The sequence below is a fragment of the Ambystoma mexicanum genome, chromosome 12, assembly GCF_040938575.1.
Source record: "Ambystoma mexicanum isolate Mex_15411 chromosome 12, UKY_AmexF1_1, whole genome shotgun sequence".
In the NCBI taxonomy this organism is placed as follows: Eukaryota; Metazoa; Chordata; class Amphibia; order Caudata; family Ambystomatidae; genus Ambystoma; species Ambystoma mexicanum.
In genome coordinates, this window is record NC_090936.1 from 932,456,334 (window position 1) to 932,480,320 (window position 23,987).

General features: G+C 43.5%; 1 protein-coding gene across 4 annotated transcripts in view; it reads left to right on the forward strand.

The window, feature by feature from the left end:
- The window catches only part of LOC138514122 (protein NEDD1-like), a 1,166,279-nt gene that overhangs the window by 578,650 nt on the left and 563,642 nt on the right, over positions 1-23,987 (forward strand). For all 4 annotated transcript variants that reach the window (XM_069629417.1, XM_069629420.1, XM_069629418.1 and 1 more), the window contains exon 10: positions 2,224-2,355. In XM_069629417.1, coding sequence (XP_069485518.1) covers positions 2,224-2,355 — 132 coding nt within the window. The remainder of the gene's footprint in view (positions 1-2,223; positions 2,356-23,987) is intronic.

Sequence of the window (23,987 nt, forward strand, 5' to 3'; positions counted from 1 at the left end):
AAAAATCCAATTTAAGATCATCCAAGGAATGTATAACGCCCCTGCCAGGATGTTTAGAATGGGCCTGACACCATCACCCACATCCTGGCGCGGCTGCACAGCCCTGGGCACGATGGGGCAAATAGTATGGTCATGCCCTAAACTAGGACCCTAGTGGCAGGTGGTCTACGGGCAAATTTGACAAACCCGACGCTGACCTACCACTGTTTCCCGACTCTGTTGTTTGGCCCGGACACGATGACTGGCACGAAAACACGCTTCCTCGCTGGCACGAAAACACGCTTCCTCGCAGGCTCATAAGCATCATAAATAATGATTGAGGAACCTTTCTGGTGTGGGTTTCCCAAGGGTTTGACCTCAGTGCCCTGTTTGTTTTAGTAATGTGTTCACTGATTTTCGGGGTGGTAGCAAAAGACTGTAACAACGGAGTTCCGGTTCCTCTACTCCGTTTTGGTTGAAAAACAATAGTGTTTTGGGTTACTGTTTCTCTTCTGCGCCCTTATAGAAAGAAAAAATATGTATAGCAAACTTTTTTCTTGATTTTGTAATAAATAGATATCTTTTATTCAAACATATTGTATCATAAGCATCATACTCTTCACCTCTCACAAACTCCTAGTCTTGCAGTGGAGAGCGACCTCCCCACCCTGGATTGTTATCTAGCACCTGCATACTGGAACGGAACGGAACGGAACTCATTCAAACGACAAAACTGAGAGAATACAGCCAGCGTAGACACATTTTGGGAGCTCCTAGACCCATTTGTGTAGGAAATCACGGACTGTTACCGACATACCCCACTCCGAACATATAAGGAAGGCCCAAACAGTAGGACTTGTCCCCACCACGCCTCATATTCATCCATTAGAATTCCTAGTTCCTCACATTTTTCACTCTCATATACTAACCTGATCTACACTTAGCTGCTATCCCTACTCTAGTCTTTACAACCGAATCTGAGCAAGCCCTGTAAATGGGGGAAGCAGAGGGGGACAGGCCCAGGTGCCCAGCAGATTATAGGGAATGGTTTAGGACCATTGAGTCATATAATAGAAAGTATTATTGTTTTACTGTGTAATGTATACACATACTCGATTGAGCAAGGGGAGGCCCTGTTGGAATGTCATTTCTTGTGCTGTCGCAATCTCGTTAGTTGATTAAAAAAAAAACTAAACCGATGTTTAAAAAAAAAAAAGAATGATGAGGGAAAAATGGCTGCTTTTTCATTTCTGAAAAGCCTCTCTGCTGCAATGCACCATGGGAAATATAGCTATAATTTTGTGAGAAGGATGCACCCCGTCAATATTTTAACTACCAGACAGAATAACCCCAGACCACTGGTTGGTTTGTACCTGGTCCAATTCTGTCCAGCTGTTTTTGCTGTTCTCTGCTCAGACATTTATTTATTTTTTCTCTATGGGGAAATGAATGACAGAAGAATGAAAACAGAGATTTGTTTTGCTTTCTTAATAACCTTTTCATTTTTTAACAAATCCTTCCCAAAATGTCCAGTCTCTGGTCATTTGGGAGGAGACCGAAGGGGTGACAAATCCATCATGCAAGTCAAAAGTTATTAGCAATTCACCTTAACTATAGTGCCACGACTGCTGCACTCTAATATGACTGTACTATACCAATTTTAAAAAAGAACACAGCGATGGAGACGGTGAACCAAACCAAGCATAAGACAAGCACAGAAACACTTCGAACTTCATTGATACAGAGGGTCATTTTCGTCTCCAGGAAGCAGGTAAGTGAGGGATGGTCTGACGGACTACGGTCCTCAAGCAAACTGGAATGACTCTATTATCGTTCCTTTTCAAGATTTCCCATCCTTCCCAGTCTGTTAAACCCTGTGTATTTGTGTTATAAAGTTAGCTCGCAAGTATCCTATTTCTTAAGTCTCAAATTGCTTGTTGATGACTGCAGCCTGACAATTCCATTAGGATTTATTTAGCGCTTCGAAGCTGAAGTAAACCAGCATGAAGATTCATATAAAAGCATGATTCTGTTCCCAAACTTTGTGCTCAACTCATGAAATGACAGGACCTGTTCGCTTTGTCAGTACTTGGTTCTTTATGGATATTGCCAGAATGCAAACATGAAGTTACTGGGACAATGTTCAACTTTTGTATTGCAGATATTTTTCTTTTAAATGTTAACTTGTGCTTTGGGAGAACACTTTTTCAAGAATTGTAAATCTAATGATTTATTTCGTTGCAGATATTTCAAACCGGATAAGCATAGATGGGAAACCTTCCAATGAGACAAATTACCCACAGTGTGAGGATTTAAAAAATAAGTATGCATTTTGGAATACTAGCCTCTATGAAATGTTCTCTCCCATCCGAGATGGTAAGTATACAAATTAATTGTTTAATTGTTTCTCTATTGAACCATTCTATCATACCTTTTATATTAATGTGTAGTGAACTGTCAATGCACCAGTAGCAGCAATCAGTCTACAAGGTAATATATTTCAATTAGTCTTACTGGGACTGGGAGATGATTGCAGCAAATATATTCGCACATAGTCAACTCCAGAATTGCATTAGTTCCCACGACAACCTGCCTGCTCCTCCGGTCAAGAGTGTATTGTTTTTTGTTTGTTTAATGGGTGAGGTTGATCTACAACATTGCCCTCTGGAATAAGTGGACCTCTTGAAATGTGTTTTAGCAAATGCGTCTCCCCACTAAAATGAGCTTTACAATCTCCTCCTATCCTTTGCATCATAGTTGAGAAACATGGAAGTGGATGGTTTAACAAACGCCATCAGGTGTATAGAATTGGTTTGCTTATTGCTGCTTGGGCATATTGGGGCAAAGAACCTCCAAAACAGTGACTTAGACTGAACACACAAGGTGCTGCACAAATCACAGAATTACCATAAAGTACTGGCATAGCAAAAGTTAGCAGCCTTAAACTTAGAATCACTCTGTGGAGAAAGGATGCAATTGATTTTCAGGTGCAAGCAAAATAAATCCCTGGGCAATCCCCCACTACACACATGTTACATTTAAGTCTTTCCCAGTGTAACACATCTTCTTCCTTCAGAAGCTTACAACCATTATGTAGAAATGTGATAGTTAATTCGCACAATCACTTACAGAGGTTATACATCCGTGAAGTTGCCAGAATCGGGAAGCCCTCCTCCCCTGATCCCACTTGTTGAAAGGAACTGGGTGAGACTTCCCCCAACGCCCTTTTGTCAACTTTGGAACAAAAACAAAGGTATGTAAGTGAACCCAGGTTCAACTACCCTAACTGGAGGAAAGGGCATCAATTGGCAATTAAGTTCCATTCTGATGCATTCCTTAGGTACATTTTCGGAGCGCTGATCTGTTAGAATTCATGTGCAAGTAATCACACAGGTATCTTATTGAAAGAGATGGAAAGCAACATACTTGCCTGTTGGCTCCCGTAAATAATTCCTGTAACCATCTGACAGATAGGGAGTAGTAAACCAAATTGATTTTGTAACAAACCATACAATCAACATATAAATAAAAACAGAGGAACATTCATCACAGTATAATTCAGATTCCGCAGGAAAATCAAAGCTATAATCTAAACATACCAACATTTGTTTAGTAGTTTCACATTTAAAAACACTTTTTAAAACTGTTTTAAAACAATTCAACTGGTCGCGGCACTCTTTCTTAACATATAGAAGTCCTTCATAGGCACCACACTTGCTTCAAAAATTGAGACTGGGCCCAGAGTCTGAATCACCTTCGGTTCTCAGAGATCCATAGCCTCGCAGGTACTTGTGATACTTTATTTTTTGTACATTCTAAAAAGGGTGGCACCACTCTGGCAGGGTCCTGGCTTGAGCACTCTGTCCCTTTGGTGCTACCTGCAAAGGACATTGAGGCGGCTGTCATGTCTTATAAATTCAGAAAAGCGCCTGGCCCTGACATGGTTCCTATCGATTGGTACAGGCAGGAAGTGGTCAAATGGATAACATATTTGTTAAAATTCTTCAATGCTCCATTAGCGGTCAATCTAGTTCCCCACTCGTGAACCCAGGCAGTCCATGTTCCCATTTTCAAGAAGGGAGATAGGTCTATAGTTGGGAGGAGATCCCCGATCTCCCTTTTTGATGCAGGGAGGGGAGCTATTTGCAAAGGCGGTGTTGGGCCACTTGGATGCATGAATAATTGAAGTGGGGGCCTTGAATCATCTTCAGGCCTGGTTCCAGTGTAACTTCAGCACTACCAACCAAGTTATGAGGCTATACTTGATTCTGGATAAATGTGTTGCATTGAAGAGCATGAATATCTACACAATATTCATGGACCTTTCGAGCCTGCCTTAGATAGTGTGCACAGGGCAGCAATGTGGCAGGTATTGAAGAGCATGGGTATTCCGTCTGGTATTCTGTGAGCAATCCAATCCTTGTTAGTAATGAGGCGGCGTTCGGGTATGCATTGGATGGCCAACAGGAAAAATAAAAATGATGTGGGACTTGGGCAATGCTGCGTCCTTGCTCCCAGTTTGTTTTGCCTATTTATTAATGGGGTAGATTCTGGCAAAGCCCACCAATGCACCATCAGTTGCAAATGAGAGCATCCTGACTCTCCTATTTGCAGACAATGCTGTCCTGTTTTCTCTTACTCCCCAGGTGTCTCTGCAAGCAATTGGTTATTTTTTGAAACATTTGGACATCCCAACTATCTACCTGACGTTGCACCTGCCTATCATTACTGAATGTTGTATCATACTCTGGGCTGCGACACAATAATCTATGAGAGGACGCACTATAGAAACGCAAGATAACCTAACATTGACCAACCAGCGTGGGAACACCAATAGCTATAAATCGGCACTGGTGGAGGTCATCCATCAGTGCTGATTGATAGTTACTTAAGGATGCTGTTTTCATTATCATGTAGAGATACAAAAGGGGTTTTAATTTGGCATCCTATGCAACACCATCAAACTCTAGCTCAAGTCTTAGAGAGATAGATGGTGTTCCCATTGGAAGAGAGAACATCTTCATAATAACCATCTTTTTGCTGCAGCTTCCTGAGGTCCGAGTATCCCCAAATCTCAGATCCATATGAGACAGACAGGTTGGCACATGAACTCAGTATCGCAAGGCTCTGGAAAGCTGCATTTCCACCATGTTTTAGAAATACAGCCTCTTTCATCTAGTCAGACACCCAGATAGTCAAAAGTCCACTTTCTCAACCCCAACGTTTACCAAGCGGATGGGGGGCGGGGGGCAGATAGATTTTCCATGTGTTTCGACTGTACCATTAGCAAAGATTAATTTTGAGTCCCATACTCCAGGTTAGGGTTTCAAACCGGTTCAGTGGCTTTTGGAACCCCAACCTTGATTTGCTAATCAAGACCGCATCATAAGCATATAGTAGGATTCCCATTGTTTCCTTCCCAGAAGAGGGGCATTCGTATCCAGCCTCGAGTTCTTCTGCAATTTTATTCATTTAGATGCTAAAGAGTGTAGGAGCTATAACACAGCCGTGCCTTACACCCCTGGCCACTGGGAAGGGCCTTATCAAGCCCCCACCCTTGGCCAGGTGCACCTGGGCATAGGTGCCAGTGTGCAGGCTACGAATTACAGCTAAGAGATTTATCGGGTTGCCCAATTGGAATAAGTACAACCATAGTTTCTCTCTAGGAAATTAATTGAAATCTGTGCATAGATCTATACAGACTAAATATAGCATTTGATTCCAGAGATTTGTGCATTTCTCATAGAGATGGGATAGCCTAACGATCTTATCGATGGACTAATCCCCGCTATAAAGCCTGCCTGCAGATCAGAAAGGACTGTATGGCTCATCCACTGCCCCAGTTTCCTCAATAATATTGTGCCATAGATCTTCGAGATAGCATCAATTAGGGATATGGGCCTATAGTTTTGAGGTTCTCCCATGTCCCCTTTTTTGAATATTGGTATGGGGTAACATCGGGCTACTCTTTATGTTAACGAACATTCGCCAATGATCGCACCCCCATACTCTTAATTCTGTAAGGAAAAGATCTGCAGGATCAGGAGCTTTGTTTCTTTTCTGGGACACAATTGTCTATTCTACCTCCTTGATAGATATATCCAACATATAATTTGTCAGGGAGCACTCCACTGCGGGGTGCGCCTCTCCTCTCGGTGATTAAGCTACTGGGCCTTGGTAGAATGTGCTGAAGTGAGAGCAGCAGGCATTCTCTGAAATCACCAGAGCAGTAAACGGAGGGTACTACAGTATGAGTGGAAACCAGTTTCCAAAATGATTTAACATTCTTTATTTTGGTCACTAATTTAACATCATCCCATTTCCTTTTTTTCAAATGCATCTTTTTTTGTGGCAATAATGTTGTATATTCCTTCCTTATTCGCCTTATTTCCTGAATGTCCTTTTGGTTCTTTGATTTCAGAATTGCCAATAGTTTGGGTTTATTAATATGACACTCCTGGTCATGCCACCCACTTTATTACATGCTATTCATCCCACTGTTAGAAAAAGGCTTTGTTAATAATGGCGATAACACATAAACAACCTGTTCCCAAAAGCCGTTGGGTGCATTTGACTTGGATCATGTATTAGGGCTTCAAGAATAGAGGTTAGCATTTCATACATTTGACCAATTTGATTTCTGTTAACCAGTATCTGCCATGGAACCGTTATCCATTGACAATTCCCCTCTGAATTATCATAGAGTGATCTGCATGTCCCTTTAAACCTGCAAGGGCATCAGCAACAAGCATAAGAGATCATGGTCACCTTCAGCCTGCTGATTAACATGGAAATCAGTAATCATTTTCCAGCTATCCACTTTTAAGAGTATGTAGTCTATCCAGCATCTAGGATTCCCTGAGTTGAATGTTGGTTTTGGAGGAATGTCATGACTAAAACATGGTTGTAACTTCTCATATTAGTTTATCAGAAAAAGTAGTACGGGTTACACGGAGCATGCTATATGATGGTGGTACCTTCCGCAACTCAACATGATTTTTACACAAAAATGTGTACTTATGAACTGTTTCCATTTGCATGTTAGTTACCCAATAAAACAATGTGGTGATCTTTGGTAATTTGAAAATTCACTAAAGATTCCAATTCTTCAATATGGGACAATAATCATCTATTGCTTTCTCATTAGGTCTTAAGTAGATATTAACAATGAAAAAAGAACAGTTAGAGCGCCAATGTCCCATTTTACAGTTAAGATATCAGAGGAGTGAGAGTGAACCAGAGTATTGGGACCAGATAGAGTACTTTTAAGCCATCTGGTTAGACCCCTGCTTGGATGACTGCTGGCAGATTTCTGGGAGTAAAAGCCATGTAACCTGAAGACAAATAATTTCTTATTCGTCCAAAAATTGCTTCCAGTCTTTGTCGTCCCTTCTGCCCTTAACTGCTGCAATGTTACACAATAGAACGTTCAATTTGAACTCACTGGGCTTTGGACCCACCAGGGTGCATGCCTAGTGATATGATGTGACTGCTTGAACAATCTCTGTGTACATGTCATTTTCCAGGAGTTTCACCCCATACGACAGCCCATGCATGTTGGCCCCTATTAATGCGCAGCAAGAGGCATGTACAAAATGCATGCATAGACTACATCAGTGGCACACCTTGACAGACCACCCTGTCCTTCTGTATTCACTTTCTTAAGAGGAGAGTCAAGTTCAATCTTTTTAGAATTTTTTTTATCACACATTGGTTTTTGACAATAATGAGCACAATGAGCACAAATCGTAGATAAGCAGCTGTAGAAACAAACACAATGGGAATTCGAGGCAATGATATGATGTGACTATCCACTTTCGTGGGTTGAATATTTGAGTGGATTAACAACTGCCGTCTGCCATTTGCTCCAGATTTTCTGTGATTTAACCGGGCAGCCCTGTGCATTGTAGCTTCATTTTTCGAGTCACATAAAAATGTCTGTCTACCACCCATTTATTATATTTCAGACTCTCGGGTTTCCCCTTTATCATGGCAATGTTGTGTTTCACCAAAACAATTGCGGTGGACAAAAATAATTTTAAGCGAGTGAAAGACATTTCCCTTCCCTAACCCCAACAACAACTTTGGCTCAGAAGGTGCAATCTCCCCCACAATCTGTCAAGGATTGTCATCCAAAAGCAACGTATCCGCCAGCAATCCCATATTCTGTGGAAGAAACGTCTGTGAGGGGTCTGAAATGAGATGCAGACCCAGTTTAACATTTTCATTATCAGACATCTTTATTAAAATAAAAGGGTTGGATAAAGGCCTCTGTGTTCCTATCCTGAAGAGTTTCCCTACCTAGGAAACAAAACTTAAGATCAGTCTGTGTCTAGTCATCAAAACCATATAAACTGCCCATGTGTCCAAAACAAACACATTGACCTCTGTTTGGGTATTCAGAGAGCAATGGCATCACAGAATCCACAGAGAGCAGCTAACAATTTAACTCTACAGAAGTACAACATTGGAGGTATTTAACCCCGAGGGCAGCAGTGGTTGCCTATCTGCCTCTCCAAATCTAGCGATGGCCTCCATGGAGGATGGCCCTGAAAATGAGGCCGAGGAGGAAAATAGTCTGCACACCAGTACTACGGCGATAGCTGACCTCCAATCATCAGTAGCCTCTCTACAATTTGCACTCAAAATACTTCTGCAAATGTCAGGGCGCATATTGACAAACACTAATACCATCACGAGGGCACTGGAGCTTAAGGACTTCCCTCGAGACGAGGTGGAAGTGAATCTTTCGGATGCAGTTCATATTGTGGAAGAGATGGAAGAGCCGGAAAAGATTATTGAGGAAGCCGCTGAGCATCCTGTACCTAGTGGTAATGCCCTAGATGAGGAACCTTCAGTAGCGAATGTAGAAGATCTAGAGATAGCACAAAGTCCTGGGACCTTTCCCACACGGAAACAACGTAGACTTGCCAAAAGGGCACTCAAAAACAAGAAAGCGTCAACGAGCGCTGCACTTCCTATCGCGGGACCCCAGTCTGCCCCTGAGTCTCGCTCCGAAAAAGCCAGAAAAAGACTGGCACGAGCGGCGGCTCGAGCTACTAAGGCAAAGGGGCCTCTGTCAGACTGGCTAGTACCGGGAGAGAAGTCTAGTATGGTGGATCTAGAAGAAGTCTCACGGGTGGACTCTCAGCAAGGCCTAGACTATAGTACTACTCTATATCCTGAGGATCTCTTAGGGTCGGGGGTAGTAGGAGAATCACCTGAGCCTACGTGCCCTGTACAAAGAAGCTCAGATGAGGAACGTAATTTGAATCGCATTTGTTTTATTAAGAATCTCTATCCTAGTGGAAAAATCCCTGGCTGTCACGTTCAGAGTTCTTAACCAGACTTCACTATATTCCTCAACTTCGAGTTATGAAATCTGATGACTTCTTGTTTATTGAACCCCTACAGGTGCCTAACTCCCATGTCTCTGCCATACATTGCACCTTTTTGGCTTCTGCGCAAATGATTAGAACATTTAAAGAAGAACAGATAGCGGTAGATATTGCCATTGACGTTGATCCGCAGGAGAGGGACTCAAATGAGGAAACGGAGGCTTTTGATACACAAGCCCCCACTGCCAAAGAACCCAAATCGGTGGCACTGGAAAATTCTGCGGTGACTGAAATACAACAAGCTCTTAAAACACTATTGGAAGCTCTCCCGCGAATTACACAGAACCATTGAAGTTTTTCTCTTATTTCGTGGAACTGTCAAGTCTTTGTTCATCTCTTGAGGCCAGAGGGATCAGTGGATTTGCTGTCAGAGCACAGTTGCATATGTCTCCAGGAAACATGGACATTGAATCCACTACTGCTTGATGGTTTTGTAGTATACCAGTCACTTGCCAAAAGGGGGGATAAGGGTCGCCCATTTGGGGGTTTACTCACAGGGGTGGTTAACACGGTCAACTCTCGGAAGATACAGTGCAAAGCTGCTGATTATCTTCTGGCAGTAGAGGTGGACTATCCAAATGAATATGGACAAAGTAGATTCCTATTGATTAACCTCTATAATCCCCCTGGAGCATTGTCAAGAGAACCACTACAAGAGGCTATTCAGGAGTTATTGTGATCTTGGACACAAAGGTCTGGTAATATAGCGGTAGTGGCTATGGGGGACTTTAATTGTCATATGATGGGCGATCACCTGGTATCTCCTAACCCCGTCCTGAGTGAAATATGCTTGATGACCCATGAGAGAAGGGAGAGTGAAGGGTTAGGGTGGTTACAACTGTTCGATACTTGGGAACTAACCATGATTAATGGTCGAACATTAGGTGATCGGCCTGGGAAACACACATGGACTAATGGCACATCGTTCAGCACTTTGGACTACATATTTATGTGCCCTGAAATGCAGTCCAGAGTAGCTGATATGAGTGTAATGCCCAATAATTGGAGCGATCATGCGTTACTTCTTTGCTCACTCCGCCTCCCTCTCCCCTCTGCCTCTCATTTGAATATTGGCAGTATTCAAACCAATTGCTCAGGATCCAGAATAGTCTGGTCGGAGAGGAGTATTAGAGCGGCCACAGAAGCACTTAAATCTCCCGCTCATTGGACTCTTCCTCACTTCGAACAGATGACCGCTAATGATATAGAAGAATGGATCCTGGGATTCTCGGGTTTACATGCCACTATAAAAAAGAGGCATATGCTAAAATTGGGAGGTACAACACTCCCTTACAATAAGGGTATACGTGATGCCAAGAGAGGGCTAAGAGCAGAGATTCGGGGTCTTAAGCACTTGTACATAGTGGGAGCCACTTATTATGAGAAAGTCAGAAAAGCCAAAAATACAAAAATAGAAACAGAGCCTGTATTAGGAACATCAAAACAACAGAGAGGAATAATAGAAATCAAAGGCTTGTCAAAACCATCTGCTCTAGAAACTCGCGTATTATATGGCTACTTTTGAATGAGAATAGTGAGAAGGTTAAGGGCCATTTAGTCAATCCAATTGGTGCGGAAGCATGGGTTAAATTTTTATTAGGTCGTAATTCTGGAGAGGCGGATGTTCCTAATATACCTGTAGTGAAGGCTCCTTTTCCCCCCGCCTCTTGATGTCTCAGAGGAGGCCATATATAATAAAATAGCCACACTGAAAGCTTCCAGAGCCCCTGGCCCTAATGGGCTGGCCAATGCAGTAATTAAGAACCACCCTGCTTTTTGGGCACACCTCCTCTCTATTCTTTTCAAAAAGGTCTTAGCCCAGGGGACGACTCCCCGCACATGGCAAACGGCTATTTTGGTGCCGGTGTTCAAAAAGGGTAGCCGCATTGATCCAAATAACTATAGGCTCCTCTCCATGCTTGATACCACGGGAAAACTTTTTGCAGCATTTCTGCTTATTGAACTGCAGAAGTGGGCAGAACAGTCCAGCATTCTTAGCAAATTCCAATGTGGTTTTCGCCGTGGCTTCTCTACCACTCATAATCTTTGGGTGATGGATACGCTTCAAACGCAGGCGCTTAGCAAGGGGCAGCCCCCGCTTTATGCGCTATACATTGATTTCAAGGCTGCCTTTGACTCCATCCAAAGAGTAAGGCTATGGACTAAACTAGAAACCATGGGCTGTCCGCCAGGTCTCCTATACTATCTAAGACCGTTGCATTACAATACTACGGTGTGCCTCAGATTAAACCAAGAGGGCAGTATGACTAGACAGGTGAGACAGAACAGGGGGGTTAAGCAAGGATGCGTAACGGCACCCCTGGTATACAATCTATACGTTTATGATATTCCAGCAGTACTTGCCGAGGCGAACAACTGCCCACCTAAAATTGGTGAAGCACCGTGCACTGTCTTAGCATACGCAGACGACCTGTTCATTTTTGATAACACCATAGCTGGTATTAGGCACTCTGCGATTACTTGATGGGAATACGCCAAGATCAAGGGCTTGACGATTAACCTAGACAAGACAAAGGTGCTCAGATTTATGAAGAAAAGAGTATCCCGAGTCGAGCTGTGGGTGTATAATAACAATATACTATATGCTCCATCCTATCGGTATCTAGGTGTTGAAATTGAACCGCTGGGCGACTATTCCCTGTGCAGACAAGGGCGTATAACCAGGGCGCAGCAAGTAACAGCACTAATTACGTCATTTACCTGCAAGCAGGCTGGTTTTACCCTATGGGGGACGAGACACTTATACATTCAAGTGTTTGCGCCCATGATTACGTATGGGCTTGAGGCCCTTACTTCATTCGACCTGGCCTGGCTACAAGTGATGGAGGGTAAATTCTGGCGACGGATACTAGGACTACCTCCGAGTGTCCCAATGGCCCTGATTAGGCTTGAGTTGGGCCTTCCATCACTTAAAGCACTGGTACTTAAAAAGAGGGCGGGTTTCTATCTTAAAATGAAGAGCAGTTCTCCCAACCCGTTATTGGCTGCTATACATCAAGAAGTGAGTAAAAAACATACCACTTCCCCCCCTCCAGAAAGATATAACTAAATTTCTTAGAGACATAGGTTGGACACATAGAGGGGTAACTGTCTCCCAGGACGTCTTAATAGCGCTTGGTAAAAAGGTAGACCTCTGGGATTGGTTAGAGAACTTCTCACACTTGAGCAGTTTAAAGTCTTTTTCCTTTGTTAAATATAGACTTTATAATTTTATGAAACCCCAAGCCTATTTGTGCCTCTGCCCTACCATAAGGCTCAAACGTTTTATTACTCTGTTTCGTCTGGAGCAATTACCCACTCTGTATAATTTAGGAGCCAGGAAAAAGATCCCTGCTATTGAGCGAGTATGTCGTTTATGCAAACTTTCTGAATGCCTGGAGACCGCTAAGCATCTATTGACCGAGTGCTCTATATTGGGTTCCTCAATTTCTAAATATCTTGGGGAATTTGTGCATGACCCGCAAACTAGATGTGAAAGATCATTCTGGCTCTATTGTACTAATACTTCTAACATGCATCTGTTCATTGCGCTGTATAATGTGTGGCTGCAGACTGAAAAAGTTTTGGGCGCCTTAATTTGAAACGTCTTAATATGGTGGGTTAACTATTAACTGAGTTATTCTGATTAGGAAGAGGTCCTACTTCTCTTACACAGTTAATGGGTTTTGAGGCATGGCGTCTCTGGTAGGGGTGTATAACTCTTGCATAGCCACCACTATGCATGTGCTAATTTGTAGGCAAGGATAATTTGCCATATATCATTGTGTATTTTACTTTCTTTTTCTCCTGAGTATTTTCGATGTATGTAAAGGAATTATTTATTGATGTATATTTATGCCTTATTTTAAAGAGTATATTTTTCTATGCAATTTGTAATATGTGTAAAGTTTGAATTATTTTCAATCTGTATCACATTAAAGTATTATTATTATTATAAAACAAACTAATCTGACCCTTGCACTAAAACTGAGCAACAAAAGGTGCAAGAATCTGTCTCTGGCTTATGTTTGGCAAAAGGTGTTCACAATTAAAGTAAGTGGACAAATCCAATAGAAACAGTCTTTTCCTATGAGAAACCCTTGGATCCAGATGGTCGTTCCCTTGCCATGGATATTTGGGTAGAATGGCAAAAAGTATCTTTCAAACAACAGTTCCATAAGGATTTAAAAAGTACCTCTTTCAAACAACCATTCCTTTGTTTCTTTATACCAGGCTCAGAAAGTTCCTGTGCAAATATGGCCCATGCCATTTAGCGCTTCCTAAATTTTCTTTGAACCGAGTCCACAAAAAGGATCCTATTCAATGAGATGTTCTGTATAAGGTTCTCTTTAACCTTTTTGGTATCTTGGTCGATCACCTAATGTGCTTGTCCATAGGGAATCTTCACATGACATCTTCAAGTCTGTGTATATCCCTCTGCCAGGGCTTTGGTCTCAACATAAAAAAAGGGATTTAGTGGATCTCCTGGTATACTCCCTTGTCAGTAATCCTTGAGTAGGTTCTTCAGATCCCCTGGTACACTTTCCTATGAGGTAGCGTCCCACAATTTCAAAGTTCTTGTTTATCTTTGAAGTGCCTGGTATTTTGATTGCCAGGGCTTTCTTTCATCAACTTCTTATATCCCCTGGTATAGTCCCCTGCCAGATATCGTGCCACAATGTCTTATACTTCCATATACTTTGAATGGATTGCCTAGTATACTCCCCTGCCAGGTAACCCTTTATGGGGGCTTTCAGAGCCCCTGGTATACTCTCCAGCCAGGTATCCCTCCCCCATCCCCAAATGTTCATTGCCTGATGTGCTCCTTTCACCGGGACTTTTTCTCTGTTTCACTGTCCTTTAATATAGCACAGTTACATTACTTCATTGTGCTTCCACTTCATTGGCTTGAGATACTACTTGTTCCAGTTTTCCCCGCATTGACATCTCATGGGGACTTGTTAAAGTTCTGCTGTTTAAAATTCTCTTTAGTATTTGTTTACGCAGGGTAACACTTGCTCCAACTTCCCCACATGGACAACTCATACATGGGGATTCCTTCAAGTTCTATCTTTGTACTTTATTTGGTCAGTGTTCAAATATTGTTATTTGCTTACATGCCTGTCTGTACACGCCAGGGTCTCCAGTGGCTCTGGGCAGACTCATATGTGTCTTGCAGTGTTCCCCTCCCATGGCAAATTCCTATGTTGAAGCTTCCTCTCTGGGATGGCCTTCCTTGCACTAAAGACCCTGCTCATTTGCGGTCTGCTTTCCGCTCCTTCCTTTCTGAGCCACGTGGCTCCTCGCAGCCCCTCGGCCTCCCGCTTATCACCGAGAGGAGCAGCCCTCTCCCTAGTCAGGTGTTGCTGCAGTTTAAATCTCCAGGTCATTAGTATGTGTTCTCAACAAGTAGTGTACAGCTTGATTTCTTGGTCTTTCTGCTCTGTATCACTCGGCTCATCTTCCTCATCCCAGTATTCTTGCAGTTATGGGAATGAAAGCCCATTCTGGATGTTTTGCATGGAAGTCTGGGTGAGTGCACTCAGAAGTCTTTAAGTACAAGTTAGTTCTGAATAACTTGTAAGCCGAGTCTGAGGCGATGTCATGTGTTTTGGAGGGTAAATCAGATCTTGGTGGTTCACATTTAGATCGTGTTAGGTCTTCAGCACCTTTGGTGGTGGTGGGTGAGGGGAGGTGGAAAAATATGCCATTAAGGCATGGGGTATCCTCGAGGAAGAGGAATACCATGCCTTGTCCGATGGTGCCCTGTTATTCTCCCAGACGTTGTCTCCCCCCCCATGTGATGCGCCATCATATAGCTGCCCCCAGGGTCAGGATCAGGTAGCGGTCACCACTGGGAAAGTAGTGCTGACACCATCGGATAAATCACATAGCCAAACCGCCTCCTCTGAAAGGCATACATGATATGCAGTTAGTTGTCGGGGCATCAGCATTGTGGTCTAAGGCATGGAGAGGGATGGATGGGTTTAAAGTCCACAAGGAGCATGGAAGGGCCTGCTGAGATGATTCTTAAGGCGTCCGAAGAGACAAGACCCATGACGACCACGTTAGTGTAGTTGAAAGTAGAAGTAAATCTATTGGTGTCCCTACACTGGTTGGTCAATATTATGTTATCTTGTGTTTGTATAGTGCCTCCTACCATAGGTTATGGTGTCGCGGCATAGAGTATGATCGAATATCCGGCAATGGTAGGAGGTGGTAGGAGGTTCCTAGCGATAGTTTTGACAGTCAAAGTTTTGAATGCCAAAAGTTCTGACACAAAAGTGTTGGAAAAGAAAAGTTTTGAATTTCTTTTTTTACCTTTTTTTTATGGGGGGGGGCCCAAACCCCTGTTTTTTTTATTTTTAAAAACCCTTATTTTACAATAAGAAATTAAAATAAACCCTTTAATAAAAAAAATACATTCAAAACTTTTTTTTTCAGGTCTTTTGTGTCGGAACTTTTGGCATTCGAAACTATTGTTTTGAAACTTTGACTGGACACCCTGGTAGGAAGGAGCTAAGTCGGGTGTATGGTTGGGAAGTGGACATGCAATATAAATAAATGTACCTAGCATAGTAGTGATTGAGGAGTACATGAGACCCAAAAACAGGCCAGCTTGGCCATCCCAGTGAAAACTATGATACTGCTGCTGTAATCAGGAATACAAATGCCCCTTAATGAATCTGCACTTACTGGGCCAGATACTGTATGGTCGCTGTACCACTAATCTGCATAATGCTAGCAGGTGAGCTGCTGACTGGAAAAGGTACACAATCTAACTAGCAATTGTTGAAATCAACTAAGCATTCCAATGTTCCATTTGAGTAGGTTGCATTGGGGCTATTCACAGAAGTCTAGCAAGTGCATAAGGGGAAAATAAGTAACATGATGGCCAAATTGTCCCTGATTCAAAACTTCAAATTGACTGTGTGCATGTAAAATTTGTGTGCCAATATGTTAAAAATGATCCGACACACTACATTGTCCTTGTGCATGAATTCCCAGCTTCTGCTAATTTCCCAGTTAACAAGTGTACACATATTGGTCAAAAAATCTAACCACATGCCCATGTTTGCGTCCTGGTGAAAATGGCCACCTTCTGTACCTTTGTTCAGCTGGAAAGTGCCAAATGGGAAAATAAGTGGCATGCATGTCCACATTTTCTTTATGAAATAATTTGCATATGCCGATTTTTGAACTAGTAATGTTTGTGTTTGATGCTAACACAGACAATTGTCAGAAATGTTACATAGTGAATGTAGTGTACTGGCAGAAGAATTGACATTTTCTGATACTTTGCCATCTAGCAGGCAGATAGCGGGGAAATAAGGCAAATACGTGCCAAATGACCACCATAACATTATTTGCATAACGTCCGATTTAGATACAGCAAGGTTACAGTTAATAAATTGTAAAGCACCGGACCATAATTTCTGCCAAATATCAAATTAAAATATCTTTCTGCAAAGTGTTTTTCAAATGCATTGGTCCAATCTGCCTAACAATGCACCACTTCCCATAAAATTTTCTCTGAAAATCAAAGGAAGAGCCCGCAAATTCTTTAGTAAAATATTCTTCTATTCCTAATCATGTTTTGACAAATGTAACAAGTCATGTGTGCTTTAATAAAAGCACTGCTTCGTAGTAAATTTCACATGAATTCAATGGAAGAACACCCCAACCCCTAAACCCTCAGTCAAGTGATCTTTTAATCCTGCCACGTGTTGACCAATGTTGCTGGTTTTGTGTTATAAATGCACCATTTTCCACAATGGATCTGAACATTTCTCGGTTGAGAACCATAAAATCCACATGTAATTTGTTTTAAATGCTACAACTCATGACCAATTTTACTGTCCAAACTTGCTTAATTAAAATACAACATGTGCCAATAAAAGTCTTGAAGATTTCCTATGGCAGAACTCCAAGAATTCTGTAATGTTTAAGTGCAGCCATGTTTATGATTAATTTTACTGGCCTTCAGTCTCTACAAACATCCTGCTTGCCACTTCATTTGTTAAACGTTCCTTGTAAACGCCAATTTACGGTCAAATGAAGTTAAGGACATTGTAAATTGCCTGAACCAGAATTGCACTTGGTCTAGATTACTGTTAATTCCTGCACATTAACATAGACTATAAGCAGTATTAAGTTTCTTTAAGGGATAATTTGTGTTCACTCCGTTTTCCACCAATAGAATGCTATGTCCCATTGAACAATGGATGTTGGTCATGGCTTTATTTGATAAACATTTTTGCTCTTTGTCTACAAAATTTGGAGACTCCTGGCGTAGGGCATGTAAGTTGTATGTAGTGGTATCTTTCAGTATCAGGCAAACAGTATGAATGTTGAAGGTTGAGGAAAGAAGTCAGTCCATCTTCCCCTAACATGTCCTTTGGAACATGGATATTACATCGGGCCTATACCATAAGCATGTCTACCTTGTTCAGTTCCAGTAGCAGTGCATTATGCCACAATGGCTGCATTAGTGTAAGTTCATCCCCCATCCAATACTTTTGTGCACATCCCTCCATGTCCGAACAGTGTGTTGTGTCAAGCTTGGAAGAGCAAAGTTCCCTTTCCCATCATACAGGAACTGGATCTGTTTAGCCCCTTTCATCCATGCCCTTTCGGTTCTAATCTGAGGCAGTCGAGGGTCACCGTGCAACCAATCCTTAACTGGCCAGTAATAGCGTTGCATTTTGGGTAGTCAGATAACTCCCTCCCTTACCGAGCGTTATAGTGTAGCTAGGGCGAAGCAAGGTTGTGCTCCCCCATAGATGTGTTCTGATAGCCGTGTTCCCCATATCAAATTCCAGTTTAGTGATTGTGAGGGGCGTTTTGAAGAATGTAGGTATATCTAGGTAACATCAGCATTTTAAATAATGCGGCCCTCCACAGTATGGTTATCGGGAGAGATTGCCAATGCTTCTCGTCTCGCTAAAATCATTCTGTAAAGTATTTAAATCCATTTTGCGTCGTCTGATGGGAGCAGTTGGGAGGAAGTGCAAGCCTCCCAAGTATATCAGTAGATTGTCTGCATATAGTGACACTTTGTCTTCGTGTTCCATTGGCCAGCAAAAACTAGCCCATGTTGGATCCGTTCTCAATCTTGTCGCTAGTGGTTCGATGGCCAAGGTGAACAGAAGGGGAGCAAGTGGGCATCCCTGTCTAGTTTCTCTTCCCAGGGGGAGAGATCTAGCGGTCGTCCCATTTACCCTGATCTCTGCAACTGACAGTTATCTATAATAATTACTCATTTATTAGGCGCTTAATACCAATTGGTGGTTTCTAAGCACATGATCAGGATTCGAACCTGTCTTGCACGGCATTGTCTTGCTCCCAAGAGTAACGCGCGTGAATCTTAAAGCAAAAGGGTCGAATGGAGGACCTTTCTTACAAAGCCCATTTGCACCAGAGTTTCCCATACAGTCCCAACCCGCTGAATCAAACGCCTTTTCGAAATCAACAGAGAGGAGGCCCAGCTATTCCTGAAGTGTAGAAGCCTGATCTGTCACCAAGTGCAACCGCCGAATGTTCATGCAAGTTAATTTGTTTGTCAAGAATCCACACTGGTCGGGGTGAATTAGTGAAGAATTGTCTTTTAGTAGGCAGTTGGCCAGGACTCTCGCTAGTACCTCAGCTTCCCTGTGTGTGAATAAGAGAGAGGTCTGTAAGAAGAGGATAGGTCAGGGGGTTTGCCTTTGTTTGGAAGGACCATAATGTTGGCTTGCTGAAGATCAGGAGGTAAATTACTGATTTCCCTACTCTGAGGGAAAAGAGCAAGTAGAGGGATCATTATTTTGTTTCCCTGTTTTTTTCCATAGCTCTACTGGAAATGCATGTGAGTACAGAGTTTTCCCAGAGTCCAGTTGAGAGATGGCATTGGCGATTTCTTCCTACTTAATCTCCATCTCCAGTCTGTCGTTTGGCCAGACTAGGCAGCACTAAGTTGTGTAAGAAATCTGGGCCAGTGGGTCCAACCGGTCTCTGAGGGGCTCAATAGAGCGTCTCATATTCTGTGAATGCTTTGGCTATTCCGGCATCTTCTGTCTCCTTTTGATATTGTCCCAACATGTCTGCTCCCCTGATCTCTTCTTTCCAGCCATGCAAGCATTTTCCCTGCTTTGTCCTGTGAGGTGTCAGAAATGCGAGACAAACCTGTAGTTTTCTCAATGTTTATCATTTATTAAAATAAAAAGCAGTGAGATAAACGCCTATCTTTCCCTACCCTAACAAGATTGGCCCTACCTAGCAAACAATCGCCTAATGACTAAAATTCTCTGATCCTCACACTAATAAAAAGTGTGCAAGGAATATTTGTCTGTCTTCAGTTGAACAAAACGGTGCAAAAGTTCAAACTTCTAGTTTTTAGAAAGTATTCCTTGTGACCATGGTTGGGCTCTCTGGTCCTGGGGCAAACGCATCGTACATTGATCAGGTGTAACACAATCCACATTCACACAAAGTTGGAGAACAAGATCAGAACTCCCACAGAATCGCGAGGAGCCACAGGAGAGGACTGACCCCCCCCCCCAACCTCTCAACAGAACTAATAGTTATCAATTTATCGACGCATTTACTATCCAGCGAAAAATTGTCCTCCATGAGACAAGCCTCTCGGGGCAGCCCCACACCGCTGCATGGCCCACTCATATAGACCCCACACCAGAACCATAATGCTACACGCCAGCCCTTCACACTTAGGATACCTTGTATCTTAATTCTGCAACTGCAACCCTTAAAGTATTTTGATGCACTTGATGCGCTCACAAAAAAAACCACCCAATTTGTCCATGCGCACCCTCAACCCCAGGCTCATGGGACCTCCCTCTCACCCCACACTTGCCAAACTCCACGCATCTATGCAACCTCAACCCTAGGGGAACTTCCAGCAATTTTGCATAATACTATAATGTGCTCGAACCAGCCCCTGGCTCTGTAATGCAGACCGGCATCGAGCACTCGCTGCTCATTCCCCCGACCACACCATGCGATTGCATGCTTGGCTGTGAACCAGCCCCTAGTCAGCACGCCAAATGTGTCTCAAGACCTTGACACTACACATCTTTCCTCCTCCACTTAGATGCTATTCAGTTCCTTATCCAAGGACCATTTTCAGCACACGCCCCCACCGGTAAGACCCTCCATACTCAATAATATTGGCTCTAGGCATCATGCCTACACTATCTAACCCATTCTTTCCTTCTCGCCCTTTGTGCAATCTCTCCTTGCGTCAATACATACCCACTCGTGTCATCTAACAATTCATCACTTATTTATGTCAAACTTTTTACATGTATATGTATGTCACACCACATTCACCAAACACCACTTTACTATGTATAGGACCATTATATGTACTTGTGTAACTTGATAATGTATGACTTTACAACCAACTGTTTTTTAACTACCAAATGACCACTCAAGGCAATTCACCACATCACCTTTTGGTACCCTCACCTCACATCACAGACTTGAAAAAGACCCATTGGTCGAAACACGTGTTGGCTTTTTTCTCATGTGGATGGCTACACTGGTGCTCTTAAGACTGTGGCAATCACTTGCCCATTCAAATCTATACTACACCCACAAACCCGTTTCCAGACTCATTTGCCCACGATGGAGGCGCCACTGCAATGAGTGAGAACCATCAAATCCAGCGCCAATATTAACTGGGTTACAGCACAAATTTTCCCTATTCTCAGCACACAGGACTTTGGGAGAATTGTCCCCCAAGAACCCTGGAACTGCAGCAGGAGGCACTACAGAATGTGTAACCAGATGAGCACAGGGATCTGTATTTCCTTAAAGCTCCCTTCCTCTATATTTACATATACTGCTGATAATGGGGAGCAATCGTGGTCATGGATATCAAGGAAAATGATCTGATGGTCTCTTCACTGTTGAACAATAGGGAAAACTATCAACAGTTGCCTGGTGACTCTACGACCAATTTAAGACTACTGATCACTGGGATTGTAGATAAGGCACTCTGCAAAAGCCACATTAGCCCCAAAGAAGCAGAATTTGTGTGCCCCCTACTCCCTAAAACCCAGGCATTCTATGTTCTTCCAAAGGTGCATAAAGGTATGTCTCCACCACCTGGCCGACAAAGGCACGTACTAACTCCATTTTAGAGCCCATTTCACAATTTGTAGATTTCTTATTGAAACCAGACGTCCCTAAACATACCTTAAGGACTCTACTGTTATTCTTAATTTGGTGACAGAACTGAAATTCGTTTTTCATTCCCAGATTCTGGCCACGCTCGACATCACTCTATACTAACATTCCCCAAATGGAGACATTAAGATTAGGTATTACAAGAACGAGTACCGACCAATGAAATTCCACGGTTATTTGTCCTCGAACTAGCGCTGATTGCCCTTACGTGGAATTTCTTTATGCAGTAGGAAGGACAGGGTTTCCACGTGTGATCATGGACTCTGTTCCACAGCACTAAAAGGAATAGAGAAACTGATTGTCCACCTGCCACGATCGTGCCTTGGCGCAGCGGAAATCAGCCAAGACTGCATCCGACCCAGTGTGCGGGGGAATGACGGCGGCAGTTCAGAGCCTGTAACACCCCCTGCAGTGAGCAGGCACTGAAGGCCCGGTGAGCCACAACGGCACAGACAGTGAGGTGAACCAGCACAGGTGACAGCAATCTCTGTCGGTAGCAGGCAGTGTGGAGGGAGCGACAAAACGACACAGCGTGGCGGTGTCGGAGCGGCACTGGTGGGCTTGGAGGAGTGCCGGTACCATCCGCCTCTTCCCCAATATAAGTCTGAGGTAAGAGGTGCTTAAAAGGGGCCCCCCCTTCTGGAATAGACCAACAAAAAAACAGTGAAGCAAACTAAATAGCTGCAAGGACTGGGACCAGCGGCTGTTCAGCAAACACTCCAGCCTCCTTCAATAATAGCGGAGTGGACATATATGTCAACATTGTGGTGACAGCAATACATCATCACCTGGTGTCTATTCTACTGGGGTGCCCCGATGTGGTGAAGGGGCTTGCACTCCCGTTGTGGGAGATGGTGGGAAAAATTCCGGATCAACAGGCAGCATCAACCAAAGTCAAGTAACCAAGCATTCATAACACAAAGCCTCAAAATCACTACCCCAGATCACCATTGTCCAGAGGCGAACTTACAGTACAACAAATTGGCCCAACCAAGTACAAACAAAGGTTATCCAGCCGGGTCATAGCCCTTGAACACGCCTGCCTGCGCCGGCCCGTCCTGGCCGAGGCACATATCAGGAACAATACCCTTGTGCAGTGGGAGGGAAAGGACACCCCAAGCTTTTTACAATTGCCCCTGAGGTGACTGCTCCAACCTTCAGAGAGTCATACGTGAATATCAGACTCATATCGGTGGCCAGAGACGACGCTGGGAGGGCATTACTGGCACACAGTGTGCTTGAAGGGATGCTGGTCGTTGTGATGAATTCATACAGCCCAAATATAGATGGCTCTAATGCATTCAACTGGGTCATGACACTACTAACCGGGTTTCGCACAGCCACAATCATCTGGGGAGGAGATCTGAACACAGCCCTGGACCCCCTGTGGGACAGATCAAGAGCAATCCTGAGCGGGATGTCCAGGCAGGCCTTCCAATTCAGGTGATCTGTACAGCATATGATCTAATAGATGCATGGAGACTCCGCCACCCAAGGGTCCGTTACTTTACATTCCACTCAGGAGCTCACGGCATAAGCTCTAGATTAGACTACCTGTTGGTGTCCCGGGAATGGGGGTTCAGCTAGGGAGACGGTAGTATTATGCCCAGAACACTCACTGATAACGCTCCATGACATTAGGATCCGAGTCTGGAGTGGAGGCAAGGGGGGGTTACTCCTGGAGATTCAAGTCAGGGGCACTCCAAGATCCGGTATTTACTCACGTATTGCGGGTAGAAATCCAGTCCTTTCTCTCAACCAATAGAGGATCTGTCTCCTCTAGTGGGATTTTATGGAAAACGCTCAAGTGCTAAGTCAGAGGGGTCTTTATGTCTAAGGATAATGGTATCCTGCGGGTCATTAGAATACGCTCAAACAGGAATGTCAAACACTAGCCTGCCTTCGCTGGGAACTCGATAAATTTAGGGCAAACGCAGATCGAGAAATCAGATTCTTGGCACAGGGACATCTAGTGGGACAATATGGCAAAGGCCAGAAGCAAGGCGCTCTCCTGGCACGTTTGATAGTAGCGGATAGATGCCCGCCCTTCGTGGAAAGTATAATGAACTCAAAGGGAAAGATAGTCCATGCCGAAGAGGACCTAGCGGAAGTATTCCGTGTCTTCTATCAGAACCTGTACAGTGCCAAATGCCTGAGAGATCCCGAAGCCCTACGCGACTACCTCAAAGAAACAGAACTATACTGGGTGGATGGGGTCCGGCGTGAATCCCTCAAACCCCTCACCCATGAAGAAATACTAGAGGCGATCAAGGAATTTCCAGGATCTAAATCGCCTGGCCCCAATGTTCTGACAGGAGAATTTTACAAGGCACTAGCACCCACCCTGGCACCACACCTTCTCTTTGTGTATGAAGAAGCCTTTGACAAGGGAATATTGCCCCCCACGATGTGCAAAGCCAA